The 17,342-nt window shown below is 45.3% G+C and overlaps 1 protein-coding gene across 1 annotated transcript; it reads left to right on the top strand.

Moving 5' to 3' along the window:
* Positions 1–477: 477 nt before the first annotated feature.
* Positions 478–16,973, top strand: LOC102876007 (zinc finger protein 699-like). Its single transcript, XM_006897980.1, has 5 exons — positions 478–540; positions 4,733–4,880; positions 5,694–5,841; positions 6,715–6,800; positions 15,841–16,973. Exons 1-5 carry the CDS (start codon positions 478–480, stop codon positions 16,971–16,973), a joined length of 1,578 nt encoding a protein of 525 aa, XP_006898042.1.
* The last annotated feature ends 369 nt before the right edge of the window (positions 16,974–17,342 follow it).

Here is a 17,342-nt window from a genome sequence, read left to right as displayed (position 1 = left end):
CCAGTTTAGTTGTTGAATATAGAAAGAAAAAAAAAGAAAAGAAAAAGAAAAATTCTTTCATTGTTATACAGTCCCTCCCTCAGGTCCACTCCACTCTGCAGCCTTCGTTCTGGGCTCCCATCATGACAGTAATACCTAATCACATATCCCTTTTCAACAGTTTTCTCTCTCATCTGTTTCAGTGCAGTATACATTATTTATCCCATCTTTCTCAGTCTCACCTCAACCTCAGTGTCAGTTCCATTTTACATCAGTGGCACCATGCAGTATTTGTCCTTTTGTGACTGAGATATTTCACTCAGCATAATGTCCTCCAGGGTCACCCATGTTGAATAATATTGCATGAGTTGCTTGTTTTTCAATGCAGTGTAGTATTCCATTGTGTGAATATACCGCAGCTTCTCTATCCATTCGTTTGTTGATGGGCACTTGCGTTGTTTCCAGCTCTTTGCTGCTGTGAACAAAGCCGCGGTAAACATGGGTGTGCTCTCTGTAACTTTTTACATCTTCTTCACACGCTTCAGGAGCCCTGGTGGTGTGGTGTGGGATGCATTGGGTTGCTCCCTGGAAGATCACTGAATGGGAAACCACGAGCCATTCTGAGGAAGAAAGATGTCAGCCCCTCCACCCAAAGCTATGTAAGCTTCAGAAATTTATTGAAGGGTCACTCTCAGTGAAAACCAACTCCGTGGATTTGCCACCCACTTCTGAAGTAACAGGAAGCCCTATTCATAGCAGAGGAATCCTGTTAGATACAGCATGAGGGGTACAACCTGCAGACTGGAAGACACTCAGAGGTGAGGAGAAAATTGTTGCAAACATCCACTAATAATTGGAAAGTGGGATGGATGAATCTAGGAAAATTGGAAGTTGTCAAAAATGAAATAGAATGCATAAGAATTTACATTCTAGGCAGTAGTGAGCTGAGAATTGACCACTTTGAATCAGAAGTCATATACTCTACTGTGACAGGAGTGACAAATTGAGAAAGAATGTTGTGGCATTCATTGTCAAAAAGACCATTTCAAGGTTCATCCTGCAGTACCGTGCAGTGAGTGATAGCATATCTGTACGTACACAAGGAAGAAAGGAAGATTTGTTAACATAACTATACACACCAACAGGAAAGCCAAAGGTGAGGAAATTGACGACTTCTACTTCTACCTGCTTTTTTTTTTCTACAAACTTTTGCAGTCTGAAATTTATTAAACATGCAATCAAGATGCATTAATAATAACTACTGACTGGAATGCGAAAGTTAAAAACAAAGACCTGGTAGTCAGAAATTAAAGATTTCTTGACGGAAATGAAGTTGGAGATCTTATGATTGAATTCTGTACAATGATTTATTTGTTGCAAATACCTTTTTTCAAAAAACAAATGGTGATTATACACTTGGACTTCACGAATGGACTACACAGAAACCAGACTGACCACATCTGTGGAAAGAATCATTGGAGAAGCTCAGCGTCAACATTCAAAACCAGGTGATGACTGGAGGACGGACCAGCAGTTACTCATGTGCAAGTTCAAATTGAAACTGAAGAAAATGAGAACAAGTTTACAAGAACTGAATTATAACCTTGAGTCTAACCCACCTAAATTTAAAAACTGTCCCAACAAAACATTTCATTTTGTAAGCTCAAGTTCAAGGAGTGAGGAGCCGGTCCGCAGGAGTGAGGGGATGGCCAGCAGGAGTGGGGGGCAGGACCGCAGCATCACAGGATGGTCTGCAGAAGTGGGGGTGCCAGTTTTCAGGAGTGGGGGATGGTCCGCAGGAGTGGGGGGCAGGACCGCAGTGAAGAGGATGGTCTGCAGAAGTCGGGGGCTAGTCCACAGCAGTATGGGGATCGCCGGCAGGAGTAGGGGGCCAGTCCACAGGAGTGGGGAGCAGGACCTGGCAGTCAGAGAATGGTCCGCAGGAGTGGGGAAGCGGTCTACAGGAGTGGAGGACGGTTCACAGAAGTGCGGGCTGATTTGTGTTGAAGTGAGCAGTCACTCGTAATAGGCGTGCAGCTGCATCTGGTCTCGGAGTTTGAGACTCGTGGGAAGATTTGGACTCTCATCATTCGTGTCTCTTACCTGAGCTCTTTTTCACTTTTATTAGTTTTTCCAGGGAAGATGGCAGAATGATGAGTTTTGTTAAAAACAGACGCGTGATTTACTCGTTATTCTCCAAAACAGTGTTCTCTTCTCTCCAGGTGAGTCGGCAGCCCCTGATCTCGTTCAGGACAGTGTGAGCAGCTCCTGCCTGGGCTGCCTGTTTGCTCGCTGCCCCCTTCATGGCTGTCAGGGGCAGGAGGAAGTCTTGCCCACTCTGCAGGGGTGCCCACACCCCATACTGTACCTTTTCTTCAGTGTTGCAGTGGGTTGTACGGAATGAAGTGTAACAGCTCACAAGGAGCACTTCTCTGTGAACACAGTGTACAAGTCTCCGTTTGTGCCTCTGTTCTCATTTTCTCAGAGTATATTCCAAGCAGTGGAATGGCTGGATCATACGGAATTTCTATGTTCAGCTTTTTGAGGAAGTGCCAAACTGCCTTCCAGAGTGATTGTACCATTTTAGAATCCCACCAACAATGTCTAAGAGTTTCTATCTTGCCACATCCTCTCCAACATTTATTATTTGCTGTCCTGTTAAACTTTGCCACTGCTACTGGAATGAGATGGTACCTCATTGTGGTTTTGAATTGCATCTCTCTTGTTGCCAGTTTTGTGGTTTTTTAAAATTTTATTATTTTGTGTGTACTGTCAAATCGAATCTGACTGGTACAGGAGGAGATTGCCCCTCCTTCTCCAGCAGAGCATCTGGTGGATTCGAACCACTTACCTCTGGAATTGCAGTGCAGCTTCTTGCCACTAGGCCACCAGAGCTCCCCTTGTTGCCAGTTATTTTGAGCGTTTCTTCATGTGTCTGTTGGCCATTTGACTCTCTTCCTCTGTGGAAATTCTGTGTCTTTTGCCCATTGTGTAATTGAGTTATCAGTCTTTTTCTTGTGGAGGCCCAGGCGTATTCTGTCAGTTTTCATTATGAGATGAGATGGTATTGATAAATGTTTGTTCCCACTCAGAAGACTTTCTTTATACGCAGTTGGAATAAGGTTTTGATGGGTGCAGAGCTTTAATCTTTAGAAGGTCCCATTCATCATTTTTATCCTCTTCAGCTTTTGCATTTTTAGCTGTATTTGTCAGTCTTTTGATACCACAGGCCGGCCTGCTAAGCTTGATCTCAGTTTGTGTCTTATGAATGTTCATAACAGCATTATTCACCATCTCAAGAACTTGGAAACAGCCCAAATGTCCAACCACAATCGAATGGATTGAAAAATTATGGTCCATTCACACAATGGAGTACTACGCAGCACGCAGGAGCAATGATTTTGTAAATTACTACCTAGCTTGGGAGGAACTGGAGAATGTTATGCTACGTGAACTAACTCAGTCCCATAAGGACAAATACAGTATAAAACCATTATTGTAGAATGACTGTGAGGCTCCAAGTGGGGTGACGGTGGAAGCAGAGGGGTGAGAATGAGCTGGGGGCGGTGGGCGGCATTTAATCATAGGTTCACACGATTTGGTGGGTGGAGGTGGTGAAGGAAATGGGAACAATCCAGTGTGAAAAACAATGTATTAAACTTTGCAAATAAATCAGTTGTTGTTGTTGTTGTTGTTATGTGCCGTGGAGTCGCCTGCAACTCATAGCGACCCTATGTACAACAGCCCTAAACTCCGCCCTGTCCTGTGCCAATCGCACTGTCTGACACTCCCATCCCGATTACCCCAGTCACTGAATCAATCCACCTCATAGAGGGCCTTCCTCTCCTGCGCCGCTTCTGGTGTGTTTTCTGACTGTTCCAAACATCAGCAGAGAGGAACTGTTGCTCATCATTTCCGGTTGTTGGAATGCTGTGCGACAGGATGCAGTGAGTCAGGACGTGAGTGCCGTCAGTGAGAGGACAGAACCGACGGGCACCCTGGGTCAACCTTGCTAGAACACAGAGCCTGGTGTCAGATGCCTGTGCGGTGCTGGTGCCTCACTTCAGTCAGCCTTTTTCTTTTTATTTCACTTAGTATTCTTTAATAGTGAATGTTAAAGTGGTAAACAGGGGAAGAAAGCAAGGATAAAAAGACAGGCAATTAAATGTCCTTCACTCTGGGGTGCTCCCCATCCCCTCACCTCGCACCCAGCACAGTTATACTTGTAACAGGTCTTCTCTGTCTGCCTTGGGTTCATTTAAGCACATTCAAGCAAAACAAGTGTGTTCGTTCTTTTCTGTGTTTTAAAAAAGCTGAAAATACTGTATTTTTCATACCTAACAATTGTGGTTGTGTATCTTCGAGTTGGAACCGACCCATAGCTGACCCTCTGGTGGGCTTTCAGAGGTGGTTAATCACATGGGAGGAGACTGACCATCCTTCTCCCAGGGAGTGGCCTCGAACCACTTGCCTTTGGGATTGCAGTGCAGCTGCTTGCCACTAGACCACCAGAGCTCCCTTTGTAGCTTTGAAATGTAACCGTACAAGTTATTACTGTTGTTATGTGCTAGTTAGGTGGAACTGGCTCACAGCTGACCGTCCAGTCGGCTTTCAGCACGAGAAGAGACTGCCCGTCCTTGTCCCATCGAGCAGCTGGGGGGTTTGAACGTCCTGACTTTGGGTTGACAGTGTGGCCCGTCTTTCTTTGGAGTACGTGGTACCTTGCTGACCAGGCGTGTGTGGGGTGTTTCAGGACTCAGTGGTCGCTGAGGACGTGGCCGTGGTCTTTAGCCAGGAGGAGTGGACTTTGCTGGAGCCAGCTCAAAGGAAACTCTACAAGGACGTGATGCTGGAGACCCTCAGAAACCTGGCCTCAGTTGGTAAGACCGGCATCATTTCACGTACGTAGACCCTTAGTGAACAAGTATTTTAGCCGTTGACTTTGCTCCAGTGTCGGTGCTGTCCAGTTCACTATGACAGACGCTGTCCTGGGGTCTGTGGGCTGCACATACCCTGCTTCCCCGTGGACATACAGCTCTGTGTGTGAAAGAGAACTTTCATTTCCCTTGTGACTAAAGCTTCGAAGCTCTTGAAATGTTCTCAGTGTACACATTTGTCTTGGAGGCAGTGTGGCCAGGGTGCTTCGTAGGGGTGAGGCTGGTGAAACTTGATCTGACATACTTAGTGCATGTAATTAGGAGGGGCCGGTTCTTAGAAACAGCATCCTGGGAAGGGTCGGCGAGAGGGGAAGATCCTCAGTGAGCCGGACGGACAGTGACTGTAACCGTGGGCCTGTGTAGGTCAGAGATTGAGAGGACAGCACAGGATGGGGCAGAGTTCAGACGTGGTGTTCAGAGGGTCGCTGTGAGTCCTGATCGACCTGACGGCCCCTAACAGCAAACGGCAGCACCTCGGATCTGACGGCAGCAACCTCTCCCACCTGTGGTCGCGAGGACCCGAGCCTCTTCTGTCACACGTGTACGTGCAGCAGCAGAAGACATCTCTTTCTGCGTGATTCTCCTAACTGCACCATTTATGTCCCCATTATGCAATGCCAGTGGGTTTCTTTCCTAATAAATTGCATTTTAACGTCGCCAATGAGTTGAAACAACAAACTGTGACTGACGTTTCCTTGTTTACAGGAGTGTTCTCACTAGTAACTGCTTTCCTTTCTGTTTCCTTATTGTGAACTTGGACTTGAACCTCCCGACCAGTCTCTGGGAACCTTCGTGATGAAGACCTGCCGTCCAGTGAGCGTGTAATTCTGAGACTCCGGGAGACCAGCCCCTGGCCCTCCATAGTAGGAGACAGTGTCCCGTCACTTGGCAGTAAGGATGAGCGTGAAAACCAGAGAGGTTTGAGGTGCGTGCCATCCACACAGGAGAATAGGACATAGGGTGTCGGGACAGTGATGGGGTTAGGCGCCATTGATCAGCTACGACTCGTAGAGGACCTGTGCACAGGAGCCCTGAACCCTCCTGTATCCTGAGCCAGTCTCACTGTCTCTGATACACTTACCCTCATTACTCCAGTTACTGTGTCAAGCCATCTCATCCTGGGTCTTTCTCTCCTGTGCTGTCCTTCCACCCTTTTTTTTTTTTTTAATTTTTTTTAATTTTGTGTGCGTGTACCGTCAAATCAGATCTGACTGGTACAGGAGGATATTGCGCCTCCTTCTCCGGCAGAGCGTCTGGTGTATTCAAACCCTGTTCCTCTGGGATTGCAGTGCAGCTTTTTGCCACTAGGCCACCAGAGCTCCCCTTCCCTCCACCCTTCTAAGCATAATTGATGTCCTTCTCTAAACAGGGATCCCTCCTGGCTGCATGCCCAAAATATGTGAGACAGAATCTCAAAATCCTTGCCTCCAAGGAGCAGCTTGGTTTCACCCTCTCTAGGACAGACCTGTTTGCTCTCTTGGAGGTCCATGGTATGTTCAATACTCTTCTCCAGCACCACAACTCAGAAGCATCAGTTCTTCTGTCATCTCATGCTTAATCATTGTCCAGTTCTCTGATACATAGCAAGTAATTGGAAAGATCATGGCCTTGACCAGGCTCACCTTAGTCTCTAGACCAACATCCTTGCTCTTCAATACTCTGAAGAGGTCCCTGTCAGCAGATTTTCCCAATGCATTTTGATTTTTTATTTCCTGGCTGCTGGTGCTAAGAGTACTGATTGTGGAGCTGAGCAAGCTGTAACTGTTAACAATCTCAGTGTCTTCTCCGTCTATCCCAGTGCTGCCACCAATGTCTTCTCCGTCTATCCCAGTGCTGCCACCAATGTCTTCTCCGTCTATCCCAATGCTGCCAGCGGGCCCAGTGGTGAGAATCTTTGTTTTCTTGAGCTTCAGAACATATTGCAGACTGCAGTCTTCGACCCTCTGCAGCAGATGCTTCAAACCCTTCTCAGTTTCAACAAGTAAGGTTTGCGTCATCTGCATAGTGCAGGTTGATTCCATGTTCCTCCTCATGAAGTCCAGCCTCCCGGATGATCTGTTCTGCAATCAGGCTGAAAAGGTATGGAGACAGGACACATTCCTGGTGTACGCCCTTCCTGATTTTGAACCATGCAGTGTCTCCTTGCTCTGTTGTGATGACTGCTTCCTGGCCCATGTGTAAGTTTCACACAAGCACAATCAGCTGTTCTGAAATTCCCTTTCTTCTCAAGGTTAGCTACAATTTGTGTGATCCAGGCAATGAAATGCCTTTACATAGTGAGTGAAACACAGATGGATATTCCTGTGATACTCTTTGCTTTCAGCCAAGATCCATCTGACATTGACGATAACATCTCTGATGCCACCTCCTCTTCTACACCCGGCTTGTATATCTGGTAGTTCTCCGTTAATATATTGCTCCAGTTGCTTTTAGATAATTTTCAGCAGTATTTTGCTTGCATGTGATATTAGTGATAACTTTTGATGATTTCTATACACTTGGATCACCTTTTCTTGGAATAGGAATAAATATGCATCTCTTCAGTCAGTTGGCCAGGTGGTTGTCCTCCAGATTTCTTAGCACAGCCTGGTGAGCTCTTCCAGGGCTGCATCTGTTTGTTGAAATATGTCAACTAGTATTCCATCAACTGCTGGGGCCTTGTTTTTTGCCACTTTCTTCAGAGCAGTCTGAACTTCCTCTTTCATCACTATTGCCTCTTGAACATAAGTTGTTTCATTAAATTCTTCTGTGACAGCCAGTCCTTTTTGGTACAGTGACTCTGTGTACTCCTTCCGTCTTCTTCTTTTCTTTTTTTTTTAATTTTTATTATTTTGTGTGTGTATACTACCAAATTGGATCTGACTGGTACAGGAGGAGATAGATTGCCCCTCCTCCAGCAGAGCATCTGGTGGATTTGAACCGTGCACCTCTGGGATTGCAGTGCAGCTACTTGCTACTAGGCCACCAGAGCTCCCAAAAATATATTTTTATTTTAAATTTTATGTTATTATTTGTGTGTGCCATCAAATTGGCTCTGACTAGTACAGGAGGAGATTGTCCCTCCTTCTCCAGCACAGCATCTGGTGGATTAGAACTGCATACCTCTGGGATTGCAATGTTCCATCTTTTGATACTTCCAGGTTATTCAATATTCGGCTCATAGCATCCTTAAGTATTTTGACTAGAAACTTGAATTTGTTCTTCAGTTCTGTCAGCTAAAAGTGCTGAGCTCTTTCGACTATTTTGACTTTCCAACTCTAGCTCTTTGCACATTTCATTATAGCACTTTGCTTTGTCTTCCCGAGCTGCCCTTTGAAATCTTTTGTTTAGCTGCTTAAATTCTTGTTTCTTCCCTTTGCTTTGCCTTCTTGGTGCTCTAGTGCAATATTCAGAGTCTCTTCTGCCATCCATCTCGGTCTTTTCTTCCTCCTTTGTCTTTGCATTCTTCACGGATGATAGTCTTGATATCCTCCCACAGCTCATCTGTGGGAGTTTATTAGTGTTCAAGGTCTCAAATCTGTTTCTGAGATTTTTTAAAAAATAATTCAGGTAGGATAAACTCAAGGTCAAATTTTGTTTCATTTGAATTTGATAACATTTTCCTTAGCTTCTGTTTGAACTTGCGTATGAGTAGTTGATGGTCTCTTGTACAGTCAGCACCTGGCCTCACTTTTCGCAGCTGGTATTGAGCTGCCTCACCGATTCTTCCCACAGATGTAGTCAGTCTGATTCCTGTACAGACCATCAGGTGAGGTGTAAAAGGTATTTGCAATGAATACATCATTGTACAAATTCTACCATTTCATCTCCAACCTTATTTTTGTCACCAAGTCCATGTTTTCCAGCTATGCGTGTGTGTGTGTGTGTGTGTGTGCGTGTACCGTCAAATCAGATCTGACTGGTACAGGAGGAGATTGTCCCTCCTTCTCCAGTAGAGCATCTGCTGGATTCGAACCGCTTTCCTCTCGAATTGGTTTTCCAACTACTGATCCTTCCTCTCCGTTCCCAACTTTTGCATTTCCATCTCCCATTATTAGTAGTGCATCTTGGTTGCATATTCATTCGATTTATGGCTGCAAAAGTTGGTAGAAAATGTCTATTTCCTCCTCTTTGGCTCTGGTTGTTAGTGCATATATTTGAATGATGGTAGTATATACAGGTCTCCCTTGTATACATATGGATATTATCCTGTCACTCACAACTTTGTATTTCAAGATAGTTCTGGACATAGTCTTTTTAAGGATGAAGGTGACCTCATTTTTCCCTAAACCTTTTCATTTCTGGCATAGTAATGGGAATCCCAGAGCACCTGACTGTACTCTTGAGGAAGCTGTACCTGGACCAGGAGGCTGTTGTGCAGACAGAGCAGGGAAGCACTGCACGGTTTGGAATTGGGAAGGGAGAGTGTCAGGGATGTATTCTGTCTCCATACCTGTTCAGTCTATATGCTGAGCAAATTAATTGAGAATCTGGACTCAATGAAGAGGAATGTGGCATCACGATAGAAGGGAGACTCATCAATAACCTGCATTATGCAGATGACACAACCTTTATTGCTGAAAATGAGGGTTATTTGAAGCACTTGTTGCAGAAGATCAAGAAATGCAGCCTTCAGTATGGATTGTATCTCAATATCAAGAAAACAAAGATTCTTACCACTGGACCAATAGACAGTGTCATGATGGATGGAGAGGAGATTGAAACTGTCAACAGTTTCATCTTGCTTAGATCAACAATTAACACCCTTGGTACCAGCATTCAGGAAATAAGGAGATGCATTGCACTGGGAAAATCTGCAGTTAAGGACCTTTCCAGTTATTGAGAAGTAGTGATGTCAGTATGAGGACTAAGGTGCATCTGATTCAGGCCACGGTCTTTCCAATTACTAGCTATGCATCTGAGACCTGGACAATGAATAAGGATGACAGAAAAGAATTGATGCCTTTGAGCTGTGGTGTTGGAGAAGAGCACTGAACATCCTATGGATGGCCAAGAGAACGAATAGATATGTCTTGGAGAGGGTGCAGCCAGAGTGCTCTTTGGAGGCTAGAATGATGAGGCTTCACCTCACATACTTTGGACATAATGCTAGGAGGTGCTATTCCTTGTAGAGGGATGTGGTGTTGTAAAGAGTGGAGGGTTGGCAAAGGAGAGGAAGACCCTCAGTGAAGTGTATTGACAAGATGACTGCTGCCATGGGCTCTTGTGTGTCAGGAAGTGTGAGGATGGCGCAGGACAGGACTGGGTTCAGATCCTTTGTTCATAGGGTTGCTTATGAGTCATACTCGACTCGATGGCACCTAACAACAATATCAGTAGATCATACAATTGTCTGATTAGAAATGTCCCATGCCAGTCCTCTCATTTTACCAGGCCTAGTATGTCAGTATTTATGTGATCTATTTCTCTCTTAACAGTACTCGGTTTGCCTTCATTCATGCGTCTCACAGTCCACGTTCCAATCACTTGTGTCTTCTTGCAGCTGTTCTTCCTCCTTTGTGTCTGCCCACCAGGGCGCTCAGCCTCAGATGCTGTATCTGCTCGTCTAAGTAAATGTGCTCTGTTGTGCGTACTTGACTTCATCAGGAGCCCTGGTACGAAGTCAACACGGAGCAGCTGACTGAGAGGCGGGCACCAGCTGCTCCTTCATGGGAGATAAATGCAGCTGTCTGCTTCCATAATGATGGAAAATTTGAAAATGCTCTGGGCAGTTCTAGGCTGCCCTCGGTGAGCCTGGCAAAGAAGACCGGATGCGAAGGTGGCTCTTTCTTGCCCTGTGCTCATGATCTCCTCTGGACACCAGTCCAGTGTTGCAGTCACTGTATTAGTCGATCTTGTTGACGGTCTTCCTCTCTTTCCCTGACCTTTCTCAGCATGCTGGGTTTTTTCTAAAGACTGACCCATCCTGGCCCAAAGTATGTGGGGCCAGGTTTTACCATTCCTTCCTCTAGAGGGCGCACTGGAGCCCCCTGGGCAGTGCTTTCCAGGTGGTACTTCCTCGAAGACAGATTGTTTGTCCTTTTGGCCGTCAAAGTGTATTCCATCAATGGTCTTCACCAGCACCACTATTCAGAGGCATCAGTTCCTCTTTGGTCATCTTCATTCATTACCCAGCCTTCAGATGCGTAAGAAAGAATTGATAATACCATGACTTAGTCTTTAAACGGATATCCTTCCTCCTCAGCACTGTGGAAAGAGTTCTTTGTCAGCATAGATTCTAAATGCAACACGTCTTCTTGGCTGCTGCCGCCATTGATTTCAGTTGTGGATCGAAGTCAAATGAGATCATTGTTTCAATCTTTTCCTTCCATGGTAATGTTGGTCCAGTGGTGAGGATTTTTGTGTCCTTGATGTTAAGATGTAATCCTTATTGAAGGCTGTTGTCTTTGGTCTTCGTCAGTAAGTAATTCAGGTTCAGTTTCTGCAGTGATGTTATGTGGTTGCTATGTGCCATAGAGTTGCCTGTGACTTAAAGCAATCCTATACACAACAGCTCTGAACGCTGACCTATCCTGAGCCAGCCTTACTGTCCCAACACACTTAACCCCATTACCCCAGTTACTGTGTCAGTCCAGCTCATCTCTTCCTCTCCTGCACTGTCCCTTCACCTTTCCAAACCTGATGTCCTTTTCCAAGGATTAGTCCCTCCCGGCTACATGCCCAAAGTATGTGAGACAGAGTATCAAAATCCTTGCCTACCAGGAGCAGCTTGGTTTCACCCTCTCTGGAACAGACCTGTTTGTTCTCTTGACAGTCCATGGGGTGTTCAACACTTTTCTCTGGCGCCACAACTCAAAGGCGTCGATCCTTCTTCTGTCACCTTTAGTCATTGTCCAGCTGTCTGGTACAAGTAACTGCAAAGACCATGGCCTGGATCAGGTGCACCTTAAACTCCTATGGCTTCTCCAGCATTTCTTGTTCAGTGCCTATTGAATATTGCTGTTTTTGCTGGAATGAGATTGTTGTTTTGATGTGCATCTCTGTGACAGATGATGATATGATTATTCTTTCATATATTTGTTGACCTTCTGAATGTTTTCTTTAGTGAAATGTCTATTCATTTTCTCTGCCCACTGTGCAGTTGCGTTCTTTGTCTTTTTCTTGTGGAGGTCTTGGAGTTTTCTGTAAATTTTAGAGATGAGTTCCTTGTCACGTGGTGTTATTGGCATGTTTTTAACTTATCCTCTGTTGATTTATATGCCAGTTATATTTGATATTCTTTTTAAGCCATATCTTCAGACTCTTAACTTTGTTCCTTTTTTTTTCTTTGATGACCTTTTAAGTTTCAGGTTTTCCTCCGAGGTCCTTGAGTCATCTTGCATTAGTTTTTGTATATGCCAAGTAGTAGTCTTGTTTCAGTTTCCTGGAGATGAGTATCCCATTTTGCCAGCACCATTTGTTAAAGAGACTGTCTTTTCCTCATTTAACACATTTATATCTTTGTCAGAGAGCAGTTTTCCGTGTTGTTTTAAATGCTGTCAAGTCGGGGAGCTCGGGTGGCCTAGTGGCAAGAAGCTGCACTGTAATTCCAGAGGTGCACGGTTCTAATCCACCAGATGCTCTGCCGGGAAAGGAGGGACAATCTCCTCCTGTACCAGTCAGATTTGATTTGACGGTACACACACACACACAAATAATAAAATAATAATAATAAAAAAAATTTTTAAAAAATGCTGTCAAGTCAGCTACAGCTTACAGCAAACCTGTGACCAACATGTTTGAAGCTTGCCCCTCACCAGCCCTGACACGCTGGAGCCCACTGCTGCCGTCACTGTCAGTCCTTTGGCTGAGGGTCTTCCTCCCTCACCTTTCCAAGGATGACGTCTTTCTCTCAGGACTACCCCTGCTGAAAACACACCCAAAGTATGTGAGGTGGAATTTCACCATCGTACCTCCAAGGGGCACCTAAGAGTATATTTAGCTGTACTTTTTCCAAGACATATTTGTTCTTGGAGACTAAAGTGCATGTTATCCGGGCCATAGTCTTCGCAATTGCGTGCTATGCATCAGAAAGCTGAACAATGACTAGGGATGATAGAAGGAGAATTGATGCCTTTGAGCTGTGGTGCTGGAGAAGTGCGCTGAATATACAATGGACTGCTAGGAGAGCAAACATGTTCATTCTGGAGAGGGAGAAACTGTGCTGCTCCTTGGAGGCAAGGATTCTGAAGCTTTCTCTGACATGCTTTGGGCATGTTGCAAGGAAGGACCAGTCGTTGAAGAAGGATGTCATGCTTGGGAGGGTGGAGTGGCAGCACAAGAGAGGAAGACCCCCAAAGAGATGGATCAATTCAGTGATTGGAGTAATGGAAGTAGCTGTGTCGGAGACAGTGAAGTTGGCACAGGATAGAGCAGGGTTGAGGGCTCTTGGACATAGAGTCGTTATGTCGCAAGCGACTCGACGGCACAACACAAACAACAGCAGTGACTGTCGTAAATGACATTGCTTTCCTTATCTTCTTTTCATAGTTCTCTTTGCTGCTGTAGAGGCTTCAGACTTATTTTGTATATCAGTGTTTTACCCTTCCACATTATTGAATTGGGAAATTAGATCGAGTAATTTTCTTACTGATTCTTTGAGATTTTCTGTATTTGAGATTATATAATCTGCAAATGATAGTTTTACTTCCTCTTTGCCAATTTGGATGCCTTTTCTTTTCTTGCCTTATTGCTGTGGTTAGAACTTCCCATACAGTATTGAATAGAACTAGTAATACAGGTAACCTTGTCTGCTTCCTGTTTGCAAGGGAAATGCCTCCCTCACTGAAATGACAGTAATGCTGGATGTTGGTTTTGTATTTATGCTTTTGTTGTTGTTGTTGTTATGTGCCGTTGAGCTGCTTGCGACTCATAGCGACCCTATGTACAACAGCCCTAAACTCTGCTCTGTCCTGTGCCAATCGCACTGCCTCTGACACACCCCTCCTGATTACCCCAGTCACTGAATCAGTCCACCTCATAGAGGGCCTTCCCCTCCTGTTCTGTCCCTCCACCCTACCAAGCATGATGTCCCTCTCCAAGGACCAGTCTCTCCTTATAACATGTCCAAAGTATGTTAGACGGAGCCTCAAAATCCTTGCCTCCAAGGAGCAGCCCAGTTTAACCCTTTCCAGGATGAATCTTTTTGTGTTCCTAGCAGTCCATGGTACCCTCAATACTCTTCTCCAGCACCACAGCTCAAAGGCATCAATTCTTCTTCTGTCCTCCCTAGTCATTGTCCAACTCTCTGATGCATAACAAGTGATAGCAAAGACCATGGCCTGTATCAGACGCACCTTGGTCTCCAGACACCATTGATCTTGAGTACTTTGGAGAGGTCCTAGTAGAGATTTATTTTGGCCATCCCCCCACTGCCCAGGTTCTTTTCACAAAAACTAAAAGCATAAATACATAGGGTTTTTGGAGTCCTGCTATTTCAGCAGTGGATGGCCAATCCTTCTTACTAGTCTGTCTTAATCTGAATGTTCAGATTTAGAGAAGTATCAGACAGACCAGCATTTTACAGATTCTCACCACTGGGCCTATTGGCAGCATCAGGATGGATGGTGAATCTTTTACGAATTCCCGCATGAATCCTACTGCTTTACTGAGTTAGAAATCCTTTGCAATAGCTACACAGACCTCACAGAATTATACTCAAGATTATGGGATTTAACGGCAAAGTTAAAAGGTTGCAATTCAGAACACTCACTCTTTAGAACAACCAACCTGCATGAGACCAAAAGGACAATTTTGCCTGGGGAAAGCACTCAGAACACAGGCAAGGGTAAGGAAAAAGAATGAATGGAAACAATTAAAAAAAAGGTTACAATTCAGATTAACAACAAGACACAGTTTCTTACCCTTGTAGCTTTAAGCCAGTGTTACAAAAGCTCTCTTTGTCTTGCCAAGTCTTTGGTTCTCTGATGCATTTACTGCTACTCTCCAGTAGGTCTGGCTAATGCAAGACTCTCTGGTCCCACTGGACACAGGCTGCCGTCTCTGCTGCTGCTGCTTCTTTGCTGATAGATTCTCATATTTCTGCCACCGAGCCTTCTCAGTTTAAACCTGGGAGAATGGCAAAACTAGCTGGGTAGACTAATTCATGCTCTTCCCATGTTCTCACCCAGCAGTGAAGCAAAGTCAAGGACACTGGCTGAGGAAAGCCATTTTGAACAGTAGACCTCACTCCACTGCAGTTTTATGTACATTTAGCCTTTGAAATCCTGATGAAGGGTCAGATATAAGTAAGTTCTGACTCTACGGTATGTAACAACAGCAGTATTCTTTTAATCGTGTTGAGGAATTTCCCTTCTGTTCCTATTTTGTTGGAGCTTTTTAAATCAGGAATGGATGTTGAATTTTGTTAAATGGCTTTTCTGCATCAGTTGAGATTGAATATGATGTAGTGAATCATACTGATTATTTTCCTGATGTGAACCATCCTTGCAGCCCTGCTATGAATCTCATTTGAATATTAGCACATGTATTACTAACAGCTTGCTGTCTGTTTCTTACAGAAGTGACACAGGAGATGACCTCTGTGGAAGTAATGGAGACTGTCTGTGTGGGAAGGCCACTAGCTGGATTCCAGATCCTGTGGAAGAAAGAAGTCCTCGAGAAATAAACCCTTTACAATGTGAGCAAAGGACAATATTCCTGGGTCACTCACCAAACAAGCCTCACAGAACCTTTCACAGCAGCCGAGATGCCTGTTGGCGTGAGGAACATGGAGAAGCCTGCACGCACCCCTCTCATCCAGTCACGCCTGTCTCAGTTCCTGAAGGAGAGAACCCACAAGAATGCAAAGCAAGTGGGAAGGGATGTATTTCTGTCTCAAAACCTGAAATGCCTGTGACAAGACTGGCTGGTGAGATACACTGTGGATGTCACAAAGGTGGGGGGCATTTCTGTACTTTGTCATCCTTTTGGATACCTGGGGGAGAGAGGAAGGAAGGCCTAGAATGCTGTAAAGCATATGCTTGTCCTTCATCTTTAACTGCACATGGAAGGACTCACAATGGAGAGAGGCCCCACGAATGTGAGGAGTGTGGGAAAGTCTTCAGAGACGGCTCAGCTCTTGTGAGGCACGTAAGGACTCACACTGGAGAGAAGCCCTATGAATGTGCGGAGTGTGGGAAAGCCTTCAGAGACCGCTCAGGCCTCACCAAACACACAAGAACTCACAGTGGCGAGCGGCCCTACAAATGTGAGGACTGTGGGAAAGCCTTTGGTTGTTCCTCAGGCCTCACCACCCACAGAAGGACGCACAGTGGGGAGAAGCCCTATGCGTGTAAAGAATGTGGGAAAGCCTTCAGCGACTCCTCCGTCCTCATCGCACACAGAAGAACGCACAGTGGAGAGAGACCGTTTGAGTGTAAGCAGTGTGGGAAAACGTTCAGGCACCTCTCAGCGCTCTGTGCACATGTGAAAACTCACAGTGGAGAGAGGCCTTACCCGTGTACGCAGTGTGGGAAAGCCTTCAGCTGTTCCTCGGTCCTCACCACACACATACGGACACACACTGGAGAGAAGCCCTATGAGTGTAAGCAGTGTGGGAAGGCATTTAGGGACTACTCAGCCCTCACCAAGCACCTGCGGACACACACAGGGCAGAGACCCTACGCCTGCAAGCAGTGTGGGAAGGCCTTCAGCGACTGCTCGACGCTCACCAGGCATAAGAGGACGCACACTGGGGAGAAGCCCTACGAATGTCGGCAGTGCGGGAAGGCTTTCGGAGACTGCTCAACCCTCACCAAACACCTCAGAACTCACAGTGGAGAGCGGCCCTACAAATGCAAGGACTGTGGGAAAGCCTTCACTTGTTCCTCAGCCCTCACCACACATGCAAGAACCCACAGTGGAGAGAAGCCCTATGTGTGTAAGGAATGTGGGAAAGCCTTTAGTGCGTCCTCAATCCTCACTGCACATAAAAGAACTCACAGCGGAGAGAGACCATATGAGTGCAGGCAGTGTGGGAAAACTTTTCGAGATTGCTCAGCTCTCACTAGGCATACAAAGACACATGCTGGAGAGGAGCCAGGCCAATTTCAGCGACCTGGGGGAAGCCTCGTATAGGAGTCGCTCAAAGTTCACACACAGAAATTCACAGCTGAAGAAGCATTCTAAATTTGAGTAATGAGATAAGTGTTTAGACCTTGCTCCCCACACTTGTCCCTTAAGAACTCACAGTGAAGAAATTCGGTTAAACGTGGAATGTTCCATCCTTCTGTGAGTTCAAACAGCAAATTCCTTGAAAGTCTACATTTAAAGAACAAAATTTCTCAATGAGAAAGAGCAATACTAACTCAAAAAAGGATTCACTAGATCTACTTTGTGCCTTCAGGAGAAATGACAGCCTCTTTACAGCAGTGGGACTGTCCTCATCAGTGCTTGTTAACTTTCTAAGTTTACACCAAATTTTACCTTTCATTAACTCTTTGTTAC

The sequence above is a fragment of the Elephantulus edwardii genome, unplaced genomic scaffold (genome assembly GCF_000299155.1).
Source record: "Elephantulus edwardii isolate Elephantulus edwardi_28Jun2011 unplaced genomic scaffold, EleEdw1.0 scaffold00217, whole genome shotgun sequence".
Lineage (NCBI taxonomy): Eukaryota > Metazoa > Chordata > Mammalia > Macroscelidea > Macroscelididae > Elephantulus > Elephantulus edwardii.
Note: the sequence above shows the minus strand (reverse complement) of the source record. Positions and strands in the feature narration are given on the sequence as shown.